This window comes from Erythrolamprus reginae, chromosome 2, assembly GCF_031021105.1.
Source record: "Erythrolamprus reginae isolate rEryReg1 chromosome 2, rEryReg1.hap1, whole genome shotgun sequence".
NCBI lineage: Eukaryota > Metazoa > Chordata > Lepidosauria > Squamata > Dipsadidae > Erythrolamprus > Erythrolamprus reginae.
Window position 1 is genome coordinate 32,840,894 of NC_091951.1, and position 27,563 is coordinate 32,868,456.

A 27,563-nucleotide genomic window follows, 5' to 3' on the forward strand; every position below is an offset into this window, starting at 1 on the left:
CCCAAAGGTGCCTTTTCTTGTTTGTTTGCTTGCTTGCTTGTTTGTTTGTTTGTTTTATTTATTTTTTGATTGCATTGGATTTGATTTGATTTGATTTGTATGCCGCCCCTCTCCGTAGACTCGGGGTGGCTAACAACAATAATAAAATAGCGTATGACAAATCTAATATTTAAAATAGCTTAAAAAAACCTTATTAAAAGCCAAACATACCATGCATAAATTGTATAGGCCTGGGGGGAAAGGAATATCTCAATTCCCCCATGCCTGACGACAGAGTTGGGTTTTAAAGAGCTTATGAAAGGCAAGGAGGGTGGGGGCAATTCTGATCTCTGGGGGGAGCTGGTTCCAGAGGGTCGGGGCTGCCACAGAGAAGGCTCTTCTTTTTTCTTTGAAGATGGTTTGCTTGTCACTTGGGAAGCTTCTTGGACTTTTTTTCCCTTGGGGGGGCAGAAATAGTGCAAAGCTTCTAGCCCCTCCCCGAGACCGTGAAAAGCCCAAACCCTTATCCAAGGAGGAGCCCCTCCCTGCATCCCCCAACCTTTTGGGAGGTGGAGCTCCTGTGCCAGGTGTGCTCTGATCTCCTCGCCCTTTGCTCTGGGGTGGAGTGGCCAGGAGAAAGGTAAGAGGGAAGAAATTGTAGCTAGTGAGAAATATCCCCCCCACCTCTGCAAGGAACGGCTCCCACTCTCTCCAACTGGAGAGTAGGAAGGAAGTTTCAGTGGGCCGGGACTTCTTCCTTCTTCAGACCTTCTTGGTTAAGCTCAAAATCCAGCCCGAGAAGTTTGCCTTAAAGCTGGTCTCCTGGTTCTGCAAGCTGGTTTCCTGGTTTGCAACCTGCATCCCCAAAGGGACCGAGTGGGATTTGTGGCATCTCCGTGGCAAAAGGCTTTAAGGTGACATCGATAGGTTAAAAGGGACCCGAAGTCTGACGCAGCAGCTGGTTTTTCCTGTTTCTGAATCTGGGCAGGGCTGAAAGGAAAGAAAGGCCCATATTCTTAAGGACAGAAGTACATTACCTGTCAGGTGGCTGGCAGATTGCTCCGGACCAGCTGGAAGCGATCAGGAAAACCTGTTGATTTGGGAGGTTCTGGGGTTTGGTCTGCAAAGGTGTGTTGGTTTGGGTGACAGGAAGCCTGATGTGACTGGAAGGCTTTTAGCTTTGTTGTGTTTTAATGTACTTAATTGTGAAAGTCATATGTCATATTTGTGGGGAAATGTGCCTGGTGCTTTCATTTTTGAACTGGATTCTTCTCTTTAAAATAAGGCAGCTTCATTCTCTCCCCCTCCTCTCTTGTCTGTCACTGTCTCTGTCTGTCTGTCTGTGTGTCCATCTATCTATCTATCTATCTATCTATCTATCTATCTATCTATCTATCTATCTATCTATCTATCTATCTTTGCCTCTCTCTCTCTGTCTCTCTCGCTCTCATACAAACACACACACACACACACCTTAGCCTAATCAGTTTTGTAAACATTGGAAGAAACATCCATATGGGTTCTATTCATGCATATAAACCTTTATGACAGTGAACCAACCCTATGTTACATGTAATCCCTCTATTGATCTTTTCCTTTAAGCTTCTTATCAATGGATGACCATCTGCCTCCTTTCTTGGTGATCCAAGTGAGGCTTTCTGGTCCACAGTTGTGCTCTCCAAAGAAAATTGAAAGTGTCCGGGAAAAGGAACAAAGATGGTGAGGGCACTGCAGGCTAAAATCTATGAAGAACGGTGGAATTGTCTAGCTTAATGAAAAGAAAGACTAGGGAAGGCATGATAGCGGTGTTCCAATATCTCAGGGGTTGCCACAAAGAAGAGGGAGTCAAGCTATTCTCCAAAGCACCAGAAGGCAGGACAAGAAGCAATGGGTGGAAACTAATCAAGGAGAGAAGCAACTTAGAACTAAGGAGAAATTTCCTGACAGAATAATTAACCAGTGGAACAGCTTGCCTTTAGAGGTTGTGGGTACTTCACCCTTGAAGGTTTTAAAGAAGAGATTGGACAATCATTTAAATATAGGCTCTCCTGCTTGAGCCAGAGGTTAGACTGGAAGATCTTCACAGTCACTTTCAGCTTTATTCTGATTGATTGATTGATTGATTGATTACTCTTGGATTCAGGGCCAGGGGCTCATTTGAAAACAGCCGGGTCTTCCTTTGAAGTTTGTGTTTCCTACTTGCCCGACCCAGACAGTCTTTCTTGGAAAGGAAAAGCGATGAAAGGTTGTGTATTTTTGCACTGTGTTTCCCCACCCTTTGTAATTACTATATCTGGGAAGAAATCACAGCATACAATGTTCCTTCTGCATTTTAAAGCATGTTTTTATACTTTTTGCTCTTCCCTGGTCAGGCACAACTATCGTATTTTTCAGAGTATAAGATGCACCTTTTTTTCCTCCCTAAAAGAGGCTGAAAATTTGGGTGCATGTTATACTTTGAATGTAGCTTTTTTCTGAAGCTTTCCCCTCCCCTCCAGCTCTAACTAGGTGCTAAAGATGTTCCCAGCTTTAACCAGATTGCAAGCTCTTTCATTGTTACTCTCTCCCAAGAATATTTTTCCAGCCCTAAGTCTTTGCAGGCTTTTTTTTAATTGCTCTACTTGTTTCGAATAAATTTATTTCCAGCTCTAAAGAAGTGATAACAATGTTCCAACTCTTACTAGCTTGCAATCTCTTTCCCTATTTTCCTCCTCAAAAACTAAGGTGCATCTTATACTCCAAACAGTACGGTACTTTGAGCTCTTTGTATGTAGTGGGGGAGGAAGGGATACCTACTTTTGTTTTTCCAGAAAATTATTTTGCTTGCTTCCTGTTTTATCCAAACTTCCTACTTGTCCAGAAAATTCTGGTTTTAGTTCTGTGAATATCCATGTTTGGAGAATCAGTTTTGTATTATAAAGTGGAAATGTTTGCAATGGGAATCTCTGGTGGCTTATTTGTTTTCTTGGTTCTGCAGAGATCTGCAGAGAGTAGTCAAAAAGGTCAAAATGGCAGCCATGAGGTTCAATAAAAACTGGAGGCAAAAACATATGGGAGTTGAAGTCCACAAGTCATAAAAGAGGCAATTTTGCCTACCCCTGCTCTAAAAAGAGTGCAGAGTAGAGAAAAAAAGATGATTAGAGGACTGGAGGCTAAAACATATGAAGAATGATTGCAGGAGCTGGGTATGTCTAGTTCTAGAAGGACTACTAGGAGAGACATGACGTTGTTCCAATATCTCAGAGGCTGCCTCAAAGAAGAGAGTATCAAACTATTCTTCAAAAACAAGAAGCAATGGGTGGAAATTAAACAAGGAGAGAAGCAACCTAGAACTAAGGAGAAATTTCATGACAGATAGAACAGTTAATCAGTGGAACAACTTGCCTCCAGAAGTTGTGAGTGTTGGAAGTTTAAGAAGATGTTTGATAACCGTTTGTCTGAAGCAGTGTAGAGGTTCCTACCTAAGTAGGGTTGGACTAAAAGATGTCCAAGGGTCCATCTGAAGCCATTTTAGTTGGGATCTTTGGCCTGCCCCCAGGCAACCCACTAGGAGCCGGGATATGTCTGCACTTTATAGTATTTTAATGTGCATTCTTTATCGTGGCAATTGGGGAGGGGAAAGGGGGAGGCAGGAAAAGAAGGAATGGCAGGAAGGAAGGAGGGAAGGAGAAGGAAGAGGATGGGGAGGGAGGGAAGGAAAGAGGAGAAGGAAGGAAATTGGGGTGGGAGGGAAGGAAGGAAGGAAGGATAGTTGTAGGCATAAAAATACCCCTCAGATATGACATGGGTTAAAATGTGGTTTTTTAATATAAAGGAAAAGAAAAGGATATTAATGTTGCTTTTTATAATCATCCTTTCTATCTACATTTTTACAATGTGTCTGTATTAAGTTTATGCCAGTTTAATTTCTAACTGGGACTATTTTGTTGTTTTTGTTGGGTTTTTTTAGTGCATTGAAGAGAAGAAAAACAAAACAGGTATAGAGTTACTGCTAAGTACTATTTAAGCAAAATCATCACACAATATTAAGATACAACTTAGTCCTGTGACATAGTATTAACTCTAGACCAACTAGAACATAGGTATCAAACTCAATTTCATTGAGGGCTGCATTAGGGCTGTGTTTGACCTTAGAGGGGGCAGGGGGCGTGGCCAGGATGGGCGTGGCCAGCTTGATGTCACTTGTGTCAGAGGGGCACCTGTGGCAATCTGAGTGTTCCGCCAGTGAAAATGGGCTCTTGATCTCTGTTTTAGGCTGGGAAGGCCTCCTGCAACCCTCCACCAGCGAAAACAGAGATCAGGAGGGCCACATCTTTTGACAAACCTGGATTAGATGGTGGGAAATGGAAGGATTTATAATGACCAGCTGACTGCAAGGAATAGAGAGAGCCGCGGTGGCGTAGTGGTTAGAGTGCAGCACTGCAGGCAACTTCAAGTAACTGCTAGCTGTAGTTCAGCAGTTCAGATCTCACTCCCGGCTCAAGGTTGACTCAGCCTTCCAGCCTTCTGAGGTGGGTAAAATGAGGCCCCAGATTGTTGAAGGCAATATTATGATTCTGTAAACCGCTTACAGAGGGCTGTAAAAGCACTATGAAGCGGTATATAAGTCTAAATGCTAATGCTAATAATAATAATAATAATAATAATAATAATAATAATAATAATAATAATAATATATTAGATTTGTATGCTGCCCCTCTCCGGCGGCTCACAACAATAATAATAACAATGTTACAATGGAAACAAATCTAATATTAAAAAAAACAGCTAAAATATTGCTAAATGCTATTGCTATATAAATCCTTTCATTCTCCCACCATCCAGTCGGAGCTGAAGAAACTTCTCAGATGAAAAGCAAAACATCTTAAAAATTTTTTAAAAGCCAAGAAAGAGCAGTTGCTTCCTGAAAAAGCACCTTTGGGATTTGATCATAGAAACATAGAAGATTGACGGCAGAAAAAGACCTCATGGTCCATCTAGTCTGCCCTTATACTATTTCCTGTATTTTATCTTAGGATGTATGGGATATATGTTTATCCCAGGCATGTTTAAATTCAGTTACTGTGGATTTACCAACCACGTCTGTTGGAAGTTTGTTCCAAGCATCTCTTTCAGTTAAATAATATTTTCTCACGTTGCTTCTGATCTTTCCTCCAACTGCCCCCTTGTTCTTGTGTTAACTTTCCTATTAAAAACACTTCCCTCCTGAACCTTATCTAACCATGGAAGGGTCCATGGAAGTCTGAGAAACACTGGGAATAATTTTTTCCTTTCTCTTCCGCTTCCACAGTGCTTCTGAACTCATGGAGAGCCCCAACAATTTCTGCCGTCTTTGTGGCACCGTGCTGCGTGGGAATCACCGGCGGTGGCTTTTCAGCCGGAGCGGTAGCAGCTCGCGCCTCGACCTGCTGGTGATACTGTCCTATGTCCTCGACCGAGAGCTTCCTCAGCGTGGAGATGGGCGTGGAGAATTCCTATGTGGGAAATGCGCCCAGGCCTTGGGGCGGGTGTACCACTTTGACACGGTCATCGCACGGATCCAAGCTCTCTCCATTGAGCGCCTCCAGCGCCTGCTTTCAGAGAAAGACCAGTTGGCCCGCTCGCTGCGCCACATCTACACGCGGCGATTTCCAGATAACGGGGCCTCCATGTCCTATGCGGGCGAAGAGATCTCAGCCAGCATAGCGGATTTGCCTCAAGTGCAGTACCAGCGTCTCCTGCAGGACAATATGGCCCTCTCCGAATATGAGTGCTGGGCTGATGCCCCCAACACCAGCCACCAGGGCACCCCGTGTCGGAACCGTCAATGCCGCAGCTGCCACGGGTTGAGGGTGGACGACAACAATTATGAGTGGGTGTGCCGGACACCGAGGCGGCTGGGAACGTGGTCCCCTGTCTTCTCCCTCTGCCGGGACAAGTCGCAGAGCATGCCCACGGTATGCTGTGTGGGTTCCCAGGCCTCTCTGCGGTCCCAGAGCTTGGGTGACGTCGAGTCATGTTCCATGCTATCGTTGGACACTTTGCCTGAATCGGAACTAGCTTGGGAAGCACTGAAAAACCTGAAGGACATTAGAAGGAAGCGCCTGAAGGTCCCATTGGGAAGTAAGATCCCCGTCTTGGTGGGCAACTGGCGGGGGGCCACTCCTCGGAGGGAGAGCCCAGTGGGAGAAGAATCCTATGAAGACCTAATGGATGAGTTTCTGCCTCTTAAGCCAAAGGTAAGAGGCACGGGAAAGGTAAATTAGTGTCAGCTGAGTTTAGGAATAAAGGTAGTCCTTAATACAGTGGTACCTCTGCTTAAGAACTTAATTCATTCCGTGACCAGGTTCTTAAGTAGAAACGTTTGTAAGTACAAGCAATTTTTCCTGTAGGAATCATTGTAAAAGCAAATAATGCATGCAAACTCATTAGGAAAGAAATAAAAGTTCGGAATTTGGTTGGGAGGAGGAGGAGGAGGAATAAGGAGGAAGACAGTCGCTGCTGAAGGAAGAAGGTGAAATGAGGGGAATCAAAAAAATACAAAACTTTAAGGCTTAAAAAAAAAAAGAGAGACTCTGAGGCATAGTTCCCTCTAAGCTGAGCAGGTGAGCAATCGCTCACTTAAAAATCATCATCAACTCAGAGTTTTCCAAAGCTGCCCAGAAGCCGAGAGGGAAATTTTATTATTATTTCTGTGTCGCCCAGTCCCAAAGGGACTGCCGCTCAGACACTATACTTTTCCGCCCACCCGAAAAAAAATTTAGAGAGAACACTGCTCTGAGGTGGTGCCCAGAGAAAGGAAAACGCTCTGTTTGCTCTGGGCTGCCCGGAGCGAAAAGAGTGTTTCTTTTCTCTGGGCACTGGCAGAGGTTTATTCCCTCTCCAAGTGCCCAAAGAAAGGAAAATGCTTTGTTTGCTCTAGACTACCAAAGCCTCCTTACGCACCACCGAAAGGTTCTTCTGGCAGTCCAGAAAAGCCCGAGATGGCCGGGATTAAAGGGGGAATGGCAGGAAACTGGCCAGGCCTTCGTGCAGCTCTCAAATTTCCTGGGAAAATTTTCTGGGCTCGGGTTCTTAAATAGAAAATGGTTCTTAAGAAGAGGCAAAAAAATCTTGAACACCCGGTTCTTATCGAGAAAAGTTCTTAAGTAGAGGCATTCTTAAGTAGAGGTACCACTGTATATGACCACAATTGAGCCCAAAATTTGAAATGAAAAATGGTCATAAGTCACTTTTTTACAGTGCCATTGCAACTTTGAACAGTCACTCAACAAACTGGTAAGTCGAGGACTACCTGTAATCCTAGGTCAGTGATGGCGAACCTTTTTTGGTTCACATGCCAAAAGGGTGTGGGTGCAGCACTACTATGAGCGCACATGCCCTCACCTATTCCCTCCTCCTCTCGCATTAAATAAAATAAAATAAAATAAAACTAAACAAATTAAATTAAATTAATTAAATTAATCTAAATAAATTAAATTAAACTAAACAAATTAAATTAAACTAAACAAATTAAATTAAATTAATTAATCTAAATAAATTAAACTAAACAAATTAAATTAAACTAATTAAATTAATCTAGATAAATTAAACTAATTAAATTAATCTAGATAAATTAAACTAATTAAATTAAATTTAACAAATTAAATTACCGGTACTTATTGGACTTGTATGTCGCCCCTCCTTGTGTAGGTCTAAGGTCACATGGTTGGTCAAGCCATGTGCTGCCCAAAGGACTCTGGGCAGCTTCCAGCAAATAAAAATAATTTCTAAAACTGTGAAAACAGATTCCAAAACAATAAAAACATTCATTAATAACTCAAATTAAACCACACATACTCAAACTAACATTCCTCATTCAACGGTCCCAGGCCTGCTGGAAAAGCCAGGTCTTTACAGCCTTGTGGAAGGTTGGCAAGTTTAGGGAGAATATGAATCTCTGGAGGCAGTTGGTCCTATAGGGTCGGGGCCACTACCGAGAAGGCTTTCCTCCCGGGGACCTGCCAGCCAACATTGTTTGGCTGACAGGACCCGGAGAAGGCCGACCCTGTGAGTTCTTGCTGGTCGCTGGAAGGTATGCAGTAGAATTTGACAGCCCTGGCATAGGATCTCCTGCTTGTGTGTAGGGAGTTGGGCTAGAAGACGTTTAAGGTCCCTTTCCAACTCTGTTTCTGTCTTTCCCAAAGCTCCAGGTTCAGCCGTCACTGCACCAGGACCTCCAAAGATCTTTTGATAACTTGAAGGAACTTCTTGAAACAGCCAAGGGAGAATTGAAGAGCTTTCAGGAGAAACAAGGAGAGGCACCCGGCCAGGTAGAGTCTTCCTTGTTAAATGGGTGAGCAGTGTGGTCGGGGGGTAGGAAAAGCAAGTAGGATGCTTGGCTGCATAGCTAGAGGTATATCAAGCAGGAAGAGGGAGATTGTGATCCCCTTATATACAGCGCTGGTGAGACCACATTTGGAATACTGTGTTCAGTTCTGGAGACCTCACCTACAAAAAGATATGGATAAAATTGAATGGGTCCAAAGACGGGCTACAAGAATGGTGGAAGGTCTTAAGCATAAAACGTATCAGGAAAGACTTCATGAACTCAATCTGTATAGTCTGGAGGACAGAAGGAAAAGGGGGGACATGACCGAAACATTTAAATATGTTAAAGGGTTAAATAAGGTTCAGGAGGGAAGTGTTTTTAATAGGAAAGTGAACACGAGAACAAGGGGACACAATCTGAAGTTAGTTGGGGGAAAGATCAAAAGCAACGTGAGAAAATATTATTTCACTAAAAGAGTAGTAGATCCTTGGAACAAACTTCCAGCAGACGTGGTTGGTAAATCCACAGTAACTGAATTTAAACATGCCTGGGATAAACATATATCCATTGTAAGATAAAATACAGGAAATAGTATAAGGGCAGACTAGATGGACCATGAGGTCTTTTTCTGCCGTCAGTCTTCTATGTTTCTATGTTTCTTTTATTAAGCAGTTCCTCCCAAGCAACTGGTGAGGACCCAGGACAGAGGAATTGACCCCTCCGACTCCTGGATCCCCCTCTTGTACATCCCCATTTGTTTGCTCCAGGAGCAAGTTAGTTTTACACTCAATAAACTGGGCTGGTGCAGGTTGAGAGGCTTTTAGATTACATTTTAAGCTTAGATTTCTTCTATTTTGTTTACTTTTTTGTATTTATCTTAGTGGTGAGCCACCCTACGTCTATGGAGAAGGGCGGCATAGAAATCTAAATAATAAATAAATAGATAATAAAACTTGCCAGGGGTGCTCATCGCAACATTGCCTTGCGCGATTTTACTTCCGCACATGCTCAGAGTGGTGAAAAATTGCAAAAAAAAAAAAATTACAAAAAAAGAGAGCTATTGTAAGAATGAAAATGGAAAATCTTTTTTGTTAGACATGCTGTAATATACATAGATTAAAATGAGATAAAAACCAGATTTCTGTGATGTAGTAAGGGGGGTTTAATTATATGATTCGGAAAGAATTGTATCTGTAATAATTTGTACTTTCTACCTTTGTTTGTACCTTCTATTCTTGAATTTAAGTAAATACTTTTATTTCTAATGAGACAGAGCTAAATTAGTATAGCATGAAAAATACCAATATGGAAAACTGCAAACTGTATATTGTGTATAATTACATATAAAACACAATAAGAAAAGAAAGAGAGAGCAAGATACAGTATCTATCTAATTTTTAACTTTGTATACATTTTTGTTTGTTTTTGTATTATGTACTTGAATTTACAACTCCTAATAAAATTTATAAAATAAAAAAAGAGATGGCGGTGCACACAGACCGGCAAAGACAGCACAGAATTGTCACACCAAAATTGCATCATTGGTGGGCCTCTACCAGAGCATGCTCACCAGACTGCGCCGGTAGGAACCCACCTTTGAAACAAAGTGCAGCCTTTCTTCCTAAGAAGGGCTTTATGACTGTGTAAGCTTATTCTGCCCACCATAACGCTTCCTTTTCAGCCTGTTCTAGGTGTGTTTGAGCCATATCTAATTGGCCAAAAAGGTAGGTTTCCTACTGGGCAACTAAGTGGTTCACATAACTGCAGTGGTTCACATAAGATTTTACATTTTTTTCTGGCCGCATATGACTTACTTACTTAATTATTTATTTTATTTATTTTATTTATTTTATTCATTTTATTCATTTTATTCATTTTATTCATTTTATTCATTTTATTCATTTTATTCATTTTATTCATTTTATTCATTTTATTCATTTTATTTATTTTATTTATTTTATTTATTTTATTTTATTTATTTCATTTTATTTATTTTATTTATTTTATTTATTTTATTTATTTTATTTATTTTATTTATTTTATTTATTTTATTTATTTTATTTACTTTATTTACTTTATTTACTTTATTTACTTTATTTATTTATTTATTTATTTTTATTTTATTTATTTTATTTTATTTTTTATTTTTTTTGTTTATTTTGTTTATTTTGTTTATTTTGTTTATTTTATTTTTTTTATTTTATTTTATCTATTTTATCTATTTTATCTATTTTATCTATTTTATCTATTTTATCTATTTTATCTATTTTATCTATTTTATTTATTTTTTTATTTTTTTTTATTTTATTTTATTTTATTTTATTTTATTTATTTTGTCCAATTTTGTTTGTTTGTTTGTTTGTTTGTTTATTTTGTCCAATACATAATACACATTGAAGAGAAAGATACGTAATAATATAAGTAAAGAAAAGAATAGAAGAAAAGATATAAAAGTATAGGTGAACATATTTGAAAGGAAGAAAAGATAAATGAGATAAGGAGAGACAATTGGACAGGGGACGGAAGGCACACACTGGTGCACTTATGCACGCCCCTTACTGACCTCTAAGGAACCTGGAGAGGTCAATCGTGGATAGTCTAAGGGAAAAATGTTTCGGGTTAGGGGTTGACACTACTGAGTCGGGTAATGAGTTCCACGCTTCGACAGTTCGGTTGCTGAAGTCATATTTTTTACAGTCAAGACTTGATTGGGATGTTTGATAGTATGATTCTGGTGGCATATTTAAGGGTTTTATAGTACTTTTAATTGTTGTATTTTAATTATTTATAGTTTTAATTTTGTTTTGAAGTCTCCCTAAGTCCTACGGGATTGGGCAGCATATGCATCTAAATAATAAATAAATAAATTGGCTGTAAGTGTGAACTGGTCATAACTCACTTTTTTCAGTACTGTTGTAACTTCGAGATATCAGTAAATAAATAGTTGTAACTCAAGGACCACCTGTACTTTCAGACATGGAAAGTCCTGTTACTATAACCTTGCACTAGAGACAGCTAATAATTCTGGCTATGCTTCTTATCTGGACTACCTCGCAAGGGTGGAATATTTTCCTTTTTATTTTTTCCCCATCCCAATCTCTGCAACACAGGAAACTAGTTTTCCACTTGAGGAGGCCATAAATCACCCGGAGCAACTGATCCATCAACTGACCAGGTGTCTGCAAAGCAAAGAGGAGGTGTTACAGGTGAGCCGAACAAGAGAGACACTATCAGATTCAATTGACTACATTAATCAAGATTTCCCTGTATTGCTTGTATGCATTTATGTTTGCTTGTGCTGTATTTCATAAGGAAAATATTGAATAAGCAGGGAATATGGGCTTAAGAATTATTTGAGATGCAAATATAATATTCATAGAAACATAGAATATTGACGGCAGAAAATGGGCAGGATATAAATTTCATAAAGAAACAAATACTTGAAATTTTGGCCTTAGACAATTTAGAACTATGTCACCTTCAATCTGATCTAAATGTAGTTCATAAAATCATCTGCCACAATATCCTACCTGTCAATGGCTACTTCTGCTTCAACTGCAGCAGTACATGAGCCATGGGTGGATAATCGATACAAACTTATGGTAAACCACTCCAAATTCAATTGCAGAAAATACGATTCCAGCAACGGTGGTCAATGCCTGGGATGCATCACCTGATTCTCTCGTTTCTTCCCCAAACCCCCAAAACTTTAACCTTAGACTGTCTGACCTCACCTGATTCCTAAGAGGTCTGTAAGGGGCGTGCATAAGTGCACCATCGTGCCTACCATCCCTGTCTTACTATCCTATTGTCCTCACTTATCCATCTTATGTTTATACCTATCTATGCCTGCTATACAAACAAACCAACAAACCAATAAACACTCCAAATATAATGAAAAAGAAGAGATGAAAGTGAGGGGGGGGGGAGGAAGTAGGGAAGAATTTGGAAAAGAAACTCTGATTCTTTTATCTTAATTCTTTTATCTTAATTTTCTGCTCCAGGACTGCCTGGTCATTTTGCTGTCACTCGGATTGCCTGGGGTGAATGCCCCCAAGTTGGAAACCCTGATCAAGCAGATGGCCCTGCGTCTGAAAGACAGAGACCAAGCATTGGAGGTAAGCCATAAAGAGGAAAAGGACATAGCTCATCCGTTGGAGAGCAACTGTATTAGTAACATATTAGTAACCTATCACCTTCAACCACAACAACACATGAGCAGCACATAGATTCAAACTAAATGCCAACCACTCTAAACTAGTCTGCAAAAAATATGACTTCAGCAACAGAGTGATCAACGCCTGGAAAGTACTACCTGATTCTGTGGTTTCTTCCCCAAACTGCAAACCCTTTAACCTTAGACTATCTACAATTGACCTCTCCCCCTTTCTAAGAGGTCTGTAAGGGGCGTGCATAAGCGCACCATTGTGCCTACTGTCCCTGTCCTACTGTTCTATCATTACTTTTTTTCATTACTTTTCTAATATTGTAATTATACAAATTACCATCCTATAATTGTTTGATAGATAGATAAATAAATAAAATAAAATGTATTTTTTCTTTTTATGTGCACTAAGAGCATATACACCGAAGATAAATTCTTTGTGTGTCAAATCACACTTGGCCAATAAAGAGTTCAGTTCTATTCTATTCTATTCTATTCCATTCCAATCCTAGGTTTAGAAAGCTTAGAACTACGTTGGCTTAAACACAATCTAAGCATAGCCCCTAAAATCATCTGCTACAACGTCCTTCCTGTCAACGACTACTTCAGTTTCAACCACAACAATACATGAACACACAATAGATGCTAACTTAAAGGAAACCACTCTAAACTCGACTGCAGGAAATATGACTTTAGTAACTGAGTAGTTGATGCATGGAACTCACAACCAGATTCTGTAGTATCATCACCTATCCCCCAAAACTTTACCCTCAGACTATCCACGGTTGATCTCTCCCGATTCCTAAGAGGTCAGTAAGGGGGGTGCATAAGTGCACCAGAGTGCCTTCCGTCCCCTGTCCTAATGTTTCTTTTTTATTAGTACCATGCATATGAATATTATTATATCTTTGCATACCACCAATATATACTTGACAAAACAAACAAAAAAAATATAAAATAAAATAAATAAACATGTCTGTCTATTTAACTGTCTATATCTGTAGCTATAGCTATCTAATCTATATCTGCATCAGTCCATTGTCTATCCTATACTGTATCTCTCTCTCTCTCTTTCTCTCTTTCTCCATCCATCCATCCATCCATCCATTTTTCTATCTATCTATCTATCTATCTATCTATCTATCTATCTATCTATCTATCTATCTATCTATCTACCTACCTACCTACCTATCTATCTATCATAACTCCTAATTTTCTCTCTTTGCTTTGACCGTCACAGAAGACTCAATCCAGCCATTTCTTGGCCCTGGAATCCGTTCATCGTCAGCTAAGACACCTTCAAGAAGCATTGAAAGATAAAGACGCTGACTTGGCACGGCTCAATACCAGCCTCCGCACGCAAGAGGAGACCATGCATGTATGAATGGGCAGATCTGGGTTCAAGTCGGGAGGGGTACAGTAATGCGGACAATGTCATGGAAGATTGCGTGACTTGGTGCAGCACGATGGGAGAAGTCATTGCAGCCCTGGCTTCCTTCATGGTAGTTTATCTCATGTTTCTGGATTTGTGAAGTTTTCAAAAAACTTCAAACATTGGAAGCATGATGGCTCAAGTGGGTAGGATCCTGGGCTGATGATCAGCAGGATTGGGTTTGCTGTCGTGTGGCAGAGTGAGCTCCCATCATTTGCGCCAGCTTCTGTTGACCCAGCAGTTTGAAAGAGGGCCACTGCAAGTAGATAGATGGGTACCACTTTGATGGAAAGCTTTGATGGGGATGCAAAAGGAATCCCTAACTGTGTATCTCTTGGACAATGGTGATGTCACCAGTTGATCCTTTCACCATGGAAGAGCTTTGTTCAGGGAAGGCCTGCCGTTTTCGGTGCTTACCTACCGGTGCTCCTTCCAAGGCCATCACAGATGCCCCGGTGGTCGTGCAGGTGCCCATTGGTGCACGATTTCACTTCTGCACATGCACAGAAATGAAATCTAGTGTGAAGACTCTCACACGAGTGAGGTTTCAGTGACTTTTGCCAATATTTTTGCTTCCGCATATGCGCCAAAGCAAAAAATTGGCAAAAATCAGCAAAATCTCACTTGCGTGAGCATCTTCACGTAAGATTTCACTTGCTGCACATCCGCAGAAGCGAAATCTTGCATGGGGGCGCCCATGTGCATGTCGGAAGTGCACAGCTTTGCACACATCTTCAAAATCGATACTGGAACGGAGCACCTTACCGTTCTGGTAGCAGTCCTTCACTGGCTTTGGTGTTTCCAAAATAGCAGTATAACTTCAAATAGTGTTTTAAAAATATTGCATTTTACTTCTTTTCAAATGTCTTGCCACTAGGAGCATAGAGAAGCATTGACTGATTGTTTCATGACAGATGTATTGTATCACACTTTCTTTATTTGTTTATATGTTATTTATACATTTATATGTTTTTAATAACATTTATAAATTCTATTTTCTTTATGTTTTTAAAGTATACATTCTTGCTGTATGAACCAAGTAGTCCTCAACTTACAGCGGTTGCTTAAAGAACATTAAAATTATAACAGACCTCCCTAGTAGTACAGTGGTACCTCTACCTAAGAATGCTTCTACTTATGAACTTTGCTAGATAAGAACCGGGTGTTCAAGATTTTTTTTGCCTCTTCTCAAGAACCATTTTCTACTTATAAACCTGAGCCTCTGAAAAGGCAGGGAGAAGCCTCCATGGGGCCTCTCTAGGAATCTCCTGGGAGGAAACAGGGCCGGAAAAGGTGGGGAGAAGCCTCCATGGGGCCTCTCTAGGAATCTCCTGGGAAGAAACAGGGCCGGAAAAGGCGGGGAGAAGCCTCCATGGGGCCTCTCTAGGAATCTCCTGGGAGGAAACAGGGCCAGAAAAGGTGGGGAGAACCTCCATGGGGCCTCTCTAGGAACCTCCTGGGAGGAAACAAGGCCTCCATCCTCCCTGTGGTTTCCCCAATCAAATACATTATTTGCTTTTACATTGATGCCTATGTGAAAAATTGCTTCTTCTTACAAACCTTTCTACTTAAAAACCTGGCCAGGGAACAAATTAAGTTCTTAAGTAGAGATACCACTGTACTTACAATCTAGTTCTGAAATTCCAATGTCCAGTCCCCTTCCCGGTGGTCATGTGACCTCATGTCAGGCGCTTAGTAATTGGCTCACATTTCCAGCCATTTGCAACAACCTTACGTTCCCATGATAGTATTTATGATGGTTTTGTTGAAAACTAGCATTTGGTTCTGAATTTCAGCAGAACTGGCTCATAGGAAACAAGGGGTTTGCTTTAGGGCCATGGTGCTCACTTTACAACGATTGCTTAAGGACCATACTGTTAACTTAATTTTTGTTTGTGTCTTTTAATGACCTTGTAATCCCTTACATCGGGGTAGAGTCAGGGCAACTGGACGGAGCACAGTGTTTATTAGCTTCACATGTCCCAGTGACCGAAAATGTCGCACAGAGTCAGCCTCTTCCAAGTCCCATCAGCCAAACGATGCCAGCTGGCGAGGCCATGGGGAAGAGCCTTCTCCGCCATGGCCCCGATCTTCTGGAACCAACTCCCCCTGGAGATTCCTACTGTCCCAACTCTCCTAGGCTTTCGAAAAGAGTTTAAAACACACCTATGTTGGCAGGCCTGGGGGCGTTAAGCAATGGCCCTCTACCCCGGACATTAGTATGTATGAGTATTGGTTGTCTGTTGTTTTATTGGGATAAACGTTTTAGTGTTTTTATTATGTACTGGGGTAATTTTTAAAAATTTTGTATTATGCTTTTATTGTGGTAAGCCGCCCTGAGTCTGTGAGGAGAAGGGTGGTCTATTAATTAATTAATTAATTAATTAAATACATACAATGATACCTCTTCTTGCGAACGTAATTCGTTCCATGACCAGGTTCTTAAGTAGAAAAATTTGTAAGAAGAAACAATTTTTCCAATAGGAATCAATGTCAAAACAAATAATGTGTGCGATTGGGGAAACACAGGGAAGGTGGAGGCCCCGTGTCCTCCCAGGAGATTCCTAGAGAGGCCCCACAGAGGCTTCTCCCCGCCTTTTCCGGCCCTGTTTCCTCCCAGGAGATTCCTAGAGAGGCCCCACAGAGGCTTCTCTCTGCCTTTTCGGAGAAGTGGAAAATGATTCTGGAGAAGAGGCAAAAAATCTTGAACACCCGGTTCTTATCTAGAAACGTTCGTAAGTAGAGGCATTCTTAGGTTAATGTACCACTGTATATGAGTGTTGGTTGCCTATTGTTTTATTGGGATAAACTTTTTAGTGCTGTTATTGTGTATTGAGGTAATTTTTTAAAATTTTGTATTATGCTTTTATTGTTGTAAACCACCCTGAGTCTGTGAGAAGGGTGACCTATATACAGTATTAAACAAACAAACAAACACAGTTCTGGAGACCTCACCTATAAGTGAGAAGAAAAGGATTTAGGGGTAGTGATTTTCTGACAGTCTCAAAATGGAGGTGAACAGTGCAGTCAGGGGGTAGGGAAAGCAAGTAGGATGCTTGGCTGCATAGCTAGAGGTATAACAAACAGGAAGAGGGAGATTATGATCCTGCTATATAGAGTGCTGGTGAGACCACATTTGGAATACTGTGTTCAGTTCTGGAGACCTCACCTATAAAAAAGGTACTGACAAAATTGAACGGGTCCAAAGACGGGCTACAAGAATGGTAGAAGGTCTTAAGCATAAAACGTATCAGGAAAGACTTAATGAACTCAATCTGTATAGTCTGGTGGACAGAAGGAAAAGGGGGGGGGACATGATCGACACATTTAAATATATTAAAGGGTTAAATAAGGTCCAGGAGGGAAGTGTTTTTAATAGGAAAGTAAACACAAGAACAAGGGGACACAATCTGAAGTTAGTTGGGGGAAAGATCAAAAGCAACATGAGAAAATATTATTTTATTGAAAGAGTAGTAGATCCTTGGAACAAACTTCCAACAGACGTGGTTGGTAAATCCACAGTAACTGAATTTAAACATGCCTGGGAGAAACATATATCCATCCTAAGATAAAAATACAGGAAATAGTATAAGGGCCAGACTAGATGGACCATGAGGTCTTTTTGTGCCGTCATTCTTCTATGTTTCTATTTTTTTGTGTAACACACACACTGGTCCTTCTTCCTCAATGTCCTAGGCTCTGCGGGAAGTTTTGAACCAGAAGGAGCGGGAAACCCATCGCTTGGAGTCCCTCTGCGCCTCATCTCAGGGAGTTCTGGCAACTGCAGGGCCAAACCTTGGTCTTTGCTTTGAAGGAGAAGGAAACCTTAATTAAAGCACTCCAGGAAGCTTTGACCAGTAGCACCAAGGATGTGGAGGGTAGCTCTTCCTCTACCAAATTCAGATTTTAGTTTATTGATAAGGTTGTCCAGGTAGTCCTCGACTTACAACTGGTCACGTGAGCAAAATTCAGGCACTCAGCAGCTGATTCATATTTATGATGGTTGCAGTTTCCCCAGGGTCACAAAGTGATCATCTTTTGCGACCTTCTGACAAACAAAGTCAAGGGGGAAATCAAATTCACGTTAACAACTGTGTTACTGACTCCATGTTACTAACTTAACAACTGTAGCCGATTTACTTAACAGCCGTGGTAAGAAAAGTCGTAAAATGGGGGAGAAGTCTCTTTAAAAACAACAGTCTCACTTAGCAAGATAAATGTTGGGCTCAATTGGGCTCAACCCTTGGTGTTGGTCTGAAAGAAAGAGATTTGTCCAGAGTAGTCAGGGAAACTACATGGCTAAGAGATTATTATGCCCTATGGGTATATAACTGTTCTGTCTGGGTTCCCCCAGATGCCAACACCAACTAAAAAGAGTAGCCAGACACACTGGTGAAAAGCAAAGTCATTTTATATCTTTGAAAACAAACACAGATAACAAAAACTGTTCTTACAAACTGGAATGCTATGAAGCTTCACAGAAGAGTCACCACCGGCCAGACAATACAACAGGCTTCTTGCTGGGCACACACACCACTGTAGATAATAAAACCACGCCTCCCCCAAGTTTTTCAGCCTTCGAGGCCACAAGCCAGAATCAGAGATGCCAAGGATCGAAGCAAGGTCACAGGACTCCCAAAAATAACTCTCCACAATACAGGAAGGGCGGGGCCTGCCTTTTCAACCTTTCTGAGGGAGAACCACACCCCAAACCCAGCTGTTGCCTATTAGGGATGGAAATAACCTGGCTAATTGTCCCCTTCTTTGTGCTGCCCTTCTCTGCCTCATATCTATGATGGCTTGTGCGTTCTCATCTAATGGACTCCAGGCTACTCGCTGGGGAGAGCTCCCCCCCGGGGGTCTCAGGCTGTTCTCCCTCTCCTCGTCCTGACATTCCTCTTCCCCGTCTGCCTGGTCCTCCTCCTCCTCCTGTTCCTCGTCCTCCCCCCTCTGAGCATGGAGCCGGCAGAGTTCCAGCCATTCCCTGAGGAGCCTCAGACTGAATCACAACAATAACTAGAAAATAACTAAATCAATTTCTCTTAAAGAAAAATCAAATTAAGATGTTTTATAAATGGCACCTTCCACCATATAGGATCTCAAAGATGTTCCCAAATACCGCTCCTATTTGTTGGAAATGTAAAAAAAGAAATTGGTACATATTTTCACATATGGTGGACCTGCCCTAAAGTTAGGACCTATTGGAACAAGGTAGAAAAATGGTTAAAGGAAATAACGAATAAGGAGATTAAAAAGGCTCCGGAATTCTCCCTCCTAGGCATTACTGATACTAAATATAAAAAAGAAATATACTATTTAATAATTCATATATTAGTAGCGGCAAGAATTACATTTGCCCAAAAATGGAAAGAAAAGGAAATACCAAAAGACGAGGAGGTTTTTAAGAAAATCATGGGAATATGCAGAATTAGATATGATGACGAGACGGCTAAATAATCAAATGGAACACAGAGTTTTATAAAACTTGGGAGGAAAGTATATAATTGGTGGAATATTAAATTGAATAAATGATGTATTGAAATTTTATAGATAAGTTTTTTTTAATCCAAGTAATTGATTTTATATATTTAAACCACAATGTTATAATACAAATGTTGAAGTAGATATTATATTATAGTAGGTATATTAAGAAATATTATGAATAAGCTTTTAGATTTATTAATTGATTTTTAATTATTTTAATTACAATGTTGAAATGGAAATGTTGAAATAGACGTTATATTATAGTAGTGTATTAAGAATTTTTCTGTATTGATCTGAATCACAACTAGTTTTCTTTTTTGTATTAGTAAGACTTCTATACTTAGTGGGGCGATGGTAGCTCCTCTAAATGTTAAATGTTGTTTGTTTTGTTTGTCTTAAAAAAAAATCAATAAAAAATATTTTTTTTAAAAAAAGAGAGATTATTATGCCCTAGGCTTGCCTTCTCCTAGTCTAGCATTTTCCCCACTACCCTACTTGCACATTCAAACATGTTTAGATGTAGCATGCATAGAACACGGTTCTTTCCAGATCGGACAACTCCGATATATCTTTGCCCACCTCTTTTGTCTCCGTTCTAGGCTCTTGCAAATTCCCTAAGCAGCTCCGATTTGGCTCCAGCCTTGCTCCAGCAGATCCAGGAGAAGGAAGCTTTGTTGGCCCAGTCCTTGGCTGAACAGACACGGCTCCAGGCTGAGTGGCAGAGGCATCTTCAGGTGGTAGAAGATGCAGCCACTGCCCGAGAACATAAACTCCAGGTAATGATAGGTATGACTGGGGGTATCCCGTGATTCGGGAACCCTAAAGACGGTTGGTCCTTTTCTTCAATCTTGTCTTTGATCTTCTTCTTCGTCGTCGTCTTCTTCTTCTTCTTCTTCTTCCTATTATTATTATTATTATTATTATTATTATTATTATTATTATTATTATTAATTACATTTGTATGTCGCCCCTCTCCGCAGACTCAGGGCGGCTCACAACAGTAATAGCACAATATATAACGAATCTAATAATTAAAAGTCACTAAAACCCCTTATTTAAAAAGAAACATACACGCAAACATATACCATGCATAAACTGTATAAGCCCAGGGGAAATGTCTCAGTTCTCCCATGCCTGGTGGCAGAGGTGGGTTTTAAGGAGTTTACAAAAGGCAAGGAGGGTGGGGGCAGTTCTAATCTCCGGGGGGAGCTGGTTCCAGAGGGTCGGGGCCACCACAGAGAAGGCTCTTCCCCTGGGTCCCGCCAGACAACATTGTTTAGTCGATGGGACCCGGAATAGGCCAACTCTGTGTGACATTTTCGGTCGCTGGGACATGTGAGGCCAATAAACACTGTGCTCCATTCAGTTGCCCTGACTCTACCCCGACGTAAGGAAATACAAGGTCATTAAAAGACACAAATAAAATGTGGAAAGACCTTTGGGGATGTGATGACCCAGGGCACAGTACAGAGATAACACAAACAGCTGGCAGCTCAAATTGGTCCTTTTAGTGCTCCAAATCTCCCCCAAACAGCCTCTGGTCACAATTAGCCCTGCCCAGTGCTGTCTGCACCAGGACTGAACAGCAATAAATCCCAAATTTATCTAGCAAAACAAGAACAAAGCAAGGAGTTCAGAGACCAAAAGTTACAGATAATCAGCCCAGAACACAACACAAGAATGCAAGGATTCTTGGCAAGTTCAAATGTTGGCGCACAATACTCTAGGACAGGGATAGGCAACGTTGGCTCTTCTATGACTTGTGGACTTCAACTCCCAGAATTCCTGAGCCAGTCATGCCAGCTCAGGAATTCTGGGAGTTGAAGTCCACATGTCATAAAAGAGCCAACTTTGCCTACCCCTGCTCTAAGGACAGTGATGGCGAACCTATGGCACGTGTGCCACAGGTTGCACGCGGAGCAATATCAGAGGGCACACAAGGTGTTGCCCTATGGCAGTTCCAGTGCATATGCACATGCTAGCCAGCTGATTTTTGGCCTTGGGAAAGGCTGCTTCGCTCCCAGAGGCTTCAGGGAAGTTTCCCTGAATCTCTGGAGTGTAAAAAATTGCCAAACAGGCAAACCAGAAGTTTGGAAAAAGAGACTTCTGATTTTGCCCAGTGTGCTGTTTTTTGCACTCTTCAGGAAACGGTTGATTTTTTTTAGATTTGATCTAATTTTTTTTTTTTTAAGAGTTTTGTACATTTGATCTTTTTTTTTTATTGTACTCCTTCTCTGTGGAAGTAAATGGCTTCTGCTCCTCTGTGCCTATTTAGGAGCAGCTACGTCAACAATCTCAGGATGCCAAAGAGCGAAGCCAGGAAATCGCACAAGTCCGCAGGCAACTAATCCAGGCTGAAGCCAAACTAAGCCAAGGAGCTGTTCTCCTAGAGGAACGCTGCACAAAATTGGCTGGACTCCAAGAGATGGAGAACCTAAAGGCACATGCGCTGGAGGTGATCAAAATTATCAATGCGTTTGCACTAGGTTTGGGAAACGGTTAAATGACAGGAAGAGGATTCTCAGGTTTGGGGGTCAGAGCTACACATTGTTTCTCCAAATTTCAAGCAATCCTCAACTGAACAATCACGTTTGTGACCACAACTTCTGCTGCCAAGCAAGGCGGTTGTACAACCTTCCACTCCAAATTGTACAACCTTCCCCTCCATCCCCCCACAGTGGTTAAGCAAACCACAGCAAATTCACTTGCCTAAAATTTTTGTCTAAGTGAATTTGACTTTTCCCATTGATGTGACTTGTTGGGAAGCTCACAATTGATTATCACATGACCCAGGATATGTCAGCCACTGTAACTATGTGGTTACAATGGGCCCATGTTTTGAACACATGATTTTAGGGGTGCTGCCACAGTTGTAACGGTGAGGACTGGTTTTTTCCAGTGCCATTCCAACTTTGAACGGTCAGTAAATGAATGGTTGTAAGTTGAGGGCTACCTGTCTTATCTGGATGGTACATTGGTTGCTAAGTGACTAGTCGTAAGTTGAGGACTCCATGTAGCCTCTTCATACAAGATTAATCATCAGCAGTGTTTTCTCCAAAGTGGTGCCTTTTCGGTTTAACATTTATCGTAATTTTTGGAGTAAAAGACACCGGAGTATAAGACGCACCTTAGTTTTCGGGGAGGAAAATAGGGGAAAAACTCTGTCTAGAAACTTTCATCTGGCTTGCATCCTTAGTCTGGACAGCTTCAGCACATTACTTTATCCCCTCATTAAGGGCTTAAAAAAACCTTACCTGGAGTGAGTAGCAATGAAAAAAAGTCTGCAAAGACTTAGGGCCAGGAAAAACCATTCTTCGCAGAGAGTAACAATGAAAAAGCCTGCAGGCTGGTAAGAGCTGGAAATATTGTTAGCACCTTGTTACGGCTAGAAAAAACCTTATTCAGAACGAGTAGCAATGAAAAAGCCTGCAAACTAGGAAGATTGTTAGCGCCTCATTAGGGCTAGAAAAAAAAGCGTTCAAAAAGCTACATTCAGTGTATAAGACACACCAAAATTTCAGTCTCTTTTAGGGAGGAAAAAGGTTCATCTTATAGTCTGAAAAATACAGTACAGTGATACCTCGTCTTACAAACGCCTCACCATACAAACTTTTCGAGATACAAACCCGGGGTTTAAGATTTTTTTGCCTCTTCTTACAAACTATTTTCACCTTACAAACCCACCGCCACCACTGTGATGCACCGCCTCCGGACTTCCATTGCCAGCAAAGCACCCATTTCTGCGCTGCTGGGATTCCCCTGAGCTCCCCTCCATGGGAAACGCCACTTCTGGACTTCTGTGTTTTTGCGATGTTGCAGGGGAATACCAGCATGGGAATCCCAGCAGCGGAAAAACAGGCGCTTTGCTGGCAACGGAAGTCCGGAGGTGGGGTTTCCCAGCGAGAGGAGCCTCAGTGAAATTGCAGCATTGCAAAAACACAGAAGTCCAGAGGTGGGGTTTCTCATGGAGGGGAGCCTCAGGGGAATCCCAGCAGTGTAAAAACGGGTGCTTCGGCTGGCAAAAGGGGTGAATTTTGGGCTTGCACGCATTAATTGCTTTTCCATTGATTCCTATGGGAAATATTGTTTCGTCTTACAAACTTTTCACCTTAAGAACCTCGTCCCAGAACCCATTAAGTTTGTAAGACAAGGTATCACTGTACAGTGTTCCCTTGATTTTCGTGGGTTCGAACTTCGTGAAAAGTCTATACCATGGTTTTTCAAAAATATTAATTAAAAAATACTTTGCGGGTTTTCCCCCTATACCACGGTTTTTCTCACCCGATGACGTCATATGTCATCGCCAAACTTTCATCCGCCTTTAATAAATATATTTTTTAATAAACTTAAATAAACATGGTGAACAATAATCTAAATGGTTGCTAAGGGAATGGGAAATTGTAATTTAGGGGTTTAAAGTGTTAAGGGAAGGCCTGTGATACTGTTCATAGCCAAAAATAGTGTATTTACTTCCGCATCTCTACTTCGCGGAAATTCGACTTTTGCGGGCGGTCTCGGAACGCATCTCCCGCGAAAATTGAGGGAACACTGTATATTGGTTTGTAGGATAAGATACAAATGCACAAGTAAATAGGAACACTATGAGAGGGAAAGGGTGGAAGAGAAGCAAGGAAGGGTAATAAAAGAAAAAGAAACATCGATTCGACTCCCAACTCTGTTGCAGTAAAATAAGGCATTAACATCAAATTACAACTTCTTGATTTTTTCAAAATAACATGAACAAGCCATTTCTCTAAAGCAGTGATTTTCAACCTTTTTTGAGCCGCGGCACATTTTTTACTTTTATGAAACCCTGGGGCACATTGAGTGGAGGGGGGGGGGGCTAAAAAAAGTTTGGACAAAAAAATTCTCTCTCTCTCTTCCTCCCTTTCGCTCTATTTCTCTCTCCCTCCCTCTTTCTCTCCCTTCCTTCCTCTTTCTTTCTCTCTCCATCCCTCTTTCTTTCTCTTCCTTCCTTCCTCTCTTTTTTGCTCTTTCTCTCTCCCTCCCTACCTCCCTGTCTTTTTCTCTCTCCTTCCTTCCCTCTCTCTCTTTCTCTCTCTCTTTCTTTCTTTCTCTTGTTCTCTTGCTTTCTCTCTCTCCGAGCTTCACGGCACACCTGACCATGTCTCGCGGCACACTAGTGTGCCACGGCACACTGGTTGAAAAACACTGCTCTAAAGATCTATCAATCTAATTGGTAAAACCCCAAATCAAAGTTTCATTCTTTTCCACTCTAAGCACAAAGTTCAGAAGCGGTTTCCATGTGGAACAAAATGGTGCTTTTTCAGCAGGCAAGGTTTACTCAGGGAAGCCCACAGGTGTCAAAAATAATCAAGATGGCAGCCACGTGATCCCACATTAAAAATGTGGTGAGGCTACATCCGCCATCTTGACCTTTGACTCCCCTGCCCCTTCCCATATATCCCTGGATTTACTCCTGGTTCAACTTCACTTTCCTCTTCTATTTTTGGCAGAAAGCTTTGCGAGAGGGAGAGGAGAAGGACCGTCTCCTTCAACGCTTGCAGGCCCACTGGGCCGTGGCAAGAAAGCACGTTCCAGGGGGACAAAGTAAGTCATGGGTACAAGGCTGAGAGTATGGGAAGGGCAACCAGGGCCAGCTCATTGCCTACTCTTGAAAAAGAAAACACTTATGGATGGGAACTGGGCCTCAATAAAGAGTTAAGAGTGGGAGAGCAGCTTTCACCACACTGGAGATGCTGGGCATATACAGTTGGATTTGGCTCCATTTGGGTTTGGCTTGGTGGATGAACTCTTAAGAGGGAGGGAGGAGAGGAAGGGAAGAGAAGAGAAAGGACACGAGGAGAGGAGAGGGAGAAAGGATGTGAGGAGAGGAAAGGAGAAAGGAAAGGAAAGGAAAGGAAAGGAAGAAATGGCAATAGCAATATCAGCACTAGCACTTAAACTTACATACCACTTTACAGCCCTCTCTAAGCGGTTTACAGAGCCAGCATATTGCCTCCAACAATCTGGATCCTCATTTTACCCACCTCGGAAGGATGGAAGGCTGAGTCGATATTGAGCCGGTCAGAATCAAACTGCTGGCAGTCAGTAGTGTTCATAGTTCCCTCTAAGCTGAGCAGTGAGCAATCGCTCACTTAAAAATCATCATCAACTCAGAGTTTTCCAAACCTGCCCAGAAGCCGAGAGGGAAAGAGTGAGAGGGAAGGAGAGAGAGAGGAAGAGAGGAAGAGAGAGAAAGATAGAAAAAAGAGAGGAAGGAAAGGAGAAAAAAAAGAATGGGAGTAAGGAAGAGAGAAAGAAAATCAAAATCTAGTTTGAAACTAGCTCAACTATTTAAGTGGCATTTTGATATTGATAGAGTTGCCCTATTATGAGCTCACTGTTATAGACACACAGTACAGTATTTTATTTTGAAATTCTCTGAGGCAAAACAGGGTGGGTTTTTTGTTTGTTTGTTTATTTATTTATTTATTTATTTATTTCTGTCTGTGCTGCCCAGTCCCGAAGGGACTGCCGCTCAGACACTATACTTTTCCGCCCACCCCCCAAAAAAATTAGAGGGACCACTGGTAGTGTTAGCTTGCAATACTGCATTCGAACCACTGCGCCACCACAGGAAAGGGAAAGAGAAAAGGATGAATGGGTGGGTGGATGAAAGGAAGGAAGGAAGGAAGGCAAAGGAAAAAAAGGGAGGAGGAGGAAGAGAAGGAAGGAAAGAAGAAATCGAGGGAGGAGAAGGAGGGAGGAAGGAAGGAGGTAAAGGAGGAATGGGAGGAAGGAGGGAGGGAGAAAGGAAAGGGAGGGAGGGTGGAAAAGAAAGGGAAGGAGGAAAGGGTGGGAGGGAGAAAGGAAGGCTAATTGTGTTGGAGAAAAACGTTAGACATTGTAAATACTTGCTGGTTGCCAAGGACACAAATTTTGATTATGCTGACATGAGGATCCTGTAACTGTCGTATGAGGACTAGTTGTAAGTCCCTTTTTCAGTGCTGCTGTAATTTGTTTGCTAAACAAATGGTTGTAAACTGAGGATTACCTATAGCTGCCATTTATAACCATTCTTTGTTTTCCTTCCATCTTTTTAAGTTTTATTTTTCTCAACCCTCCGCTAAAAAAGGGAAATGTAATTAAATGATGCTACTTCCTCTCCAACTTCAACCACCTGCAACCTGCTCTGGAACTGGTCATATCCTGTGGTAACTGAAGTAGCATTGACTCCGGCCCAGTTCTTTTGGCAAACTGTCTTCTTCCCTCCAGAGCATTCCTTCCTAGGCTTTAAAAGCAGCAGCGAACCTCACAACACCTGCGACACTAACATTCAGGGAGGCCTCAAAAACCAATAATAATCAGTGGTGGGTTGCTACCAGTTCGTACCGGTTTGGACAAACCCGTAGCGACGTCAGCAGGAGGCTCCACCCACCTGCCCTGACGTCATCACAGACTATCTGAGCATGCTCAGAAGCCAGCATATGTGCACACATGTCTCTGAACCAGTAGCAAAGGTAAATAAAACCCGTTACTGATAATGTGTTTTTTCCCTCATTTTCAGGCCATTTCCTGCTTCCTCCCCTTTGAACCCAATTTCCAAGATCCGAAGAAATAAAGAGATGCCAAAGAATGAGAATTGGCCACTGGATGAATAGAAATAATGAGACGTTGATTGAATGGTTGGGGTGGTGTTTTGATTTTTATGGCTTGGGGGGAGGGAAGGGATGTGTTGCTGGATGAACGTGGATGGGGTTGCATTTCCCTATTCAATGAGGAGAGCTCCTCCGAAGATTTTTGCAAGCTAGAAGCTGCTACTTTAGACATTCACTGCCTGAAATAAATTAAAATGACAATATGAAGCCATCTCTGCTGTCTCTGAAGTTTCTTTGGGGGTTTTTTTCAAAGAGGGTGGCCCATTCTGGATCAGACCAGAAACCAAAACACGAAGAGGAGGTTCAACGTTAGAACCTTAACCCATCCGTGGGATTTGCTGTATTTCTTGGAATTCTGTGGCTTGTAAAACAACGGGTTAGCCCACAATTAAGAAAACTTTTTTTTAAAAAAATCCAAATCTACAGATAGGCCTTGACTTAGAGCAGTTCATTTAGTGACCATTCAAAGTAACAATGCCACTGAAAAAAAGTGACTCAAGACTGTTTTTTAAACGACCGTTGCCACATCACCATGATCATATGATCAAAATTCGGATGCTTGGCAACTGGCTCATATTTATGATGATAGCA

General features: G+C 41.5%; 2 protein-coding genes across 2 annotated transcripts; both read left to right on the forward strand.

The window, feature by feature from the left end:
- Window positions 1-539: 539 nt before the first annotated feature.
- On the forward strand, window positions 540-17,700 carry LOC139160131 (uncharacterized). The gene is made up of 7 exons (XM_070737690.1): window positions 540-619; window positions 5,270-6,197; window positions 8,145-8,270; window positions 11,380-11,475; window positions 12,274-12,387; window positions 13,675-13,812; window positions 17,563-17,700. The coding sequence occupies exons 2-7, from the start codon at window positions 5,283-5,285 to the stop codon at window positions 17,698-17,700; spliced, it is 1,527 nt and encodes a 508-aa protein (XP_070593791.1). The 5' UTR covers window positions 540-619; window positions 5,270-5,282.
- On the forward strand, window positions 17,610-27,183 carry LOC139160138 (coiled-coil domain-containing protein 91-like). The gene is made up of 5 exons (XM_070737703.1): window positions 17,610-17,744; window positions 19,950-20,126; window positions 21,626-21,805; window positions 24,828-24,921; window positions 26,882-27,183. The coding sequence occupies exons 1-5, from the start codon at window positions 17,736-17,738 to the stop codon at window positions 26,905-26,907; spliced, it is 486 nt and encodes a 161-aa protein (XP_070593804.1). The 5' UTR covers window positions 17,610-17,735; the 3' UTR covers window positions 26,908-27,183.
- Window positions 27,184-27,563: the final 380 nt, after the last annotated feature.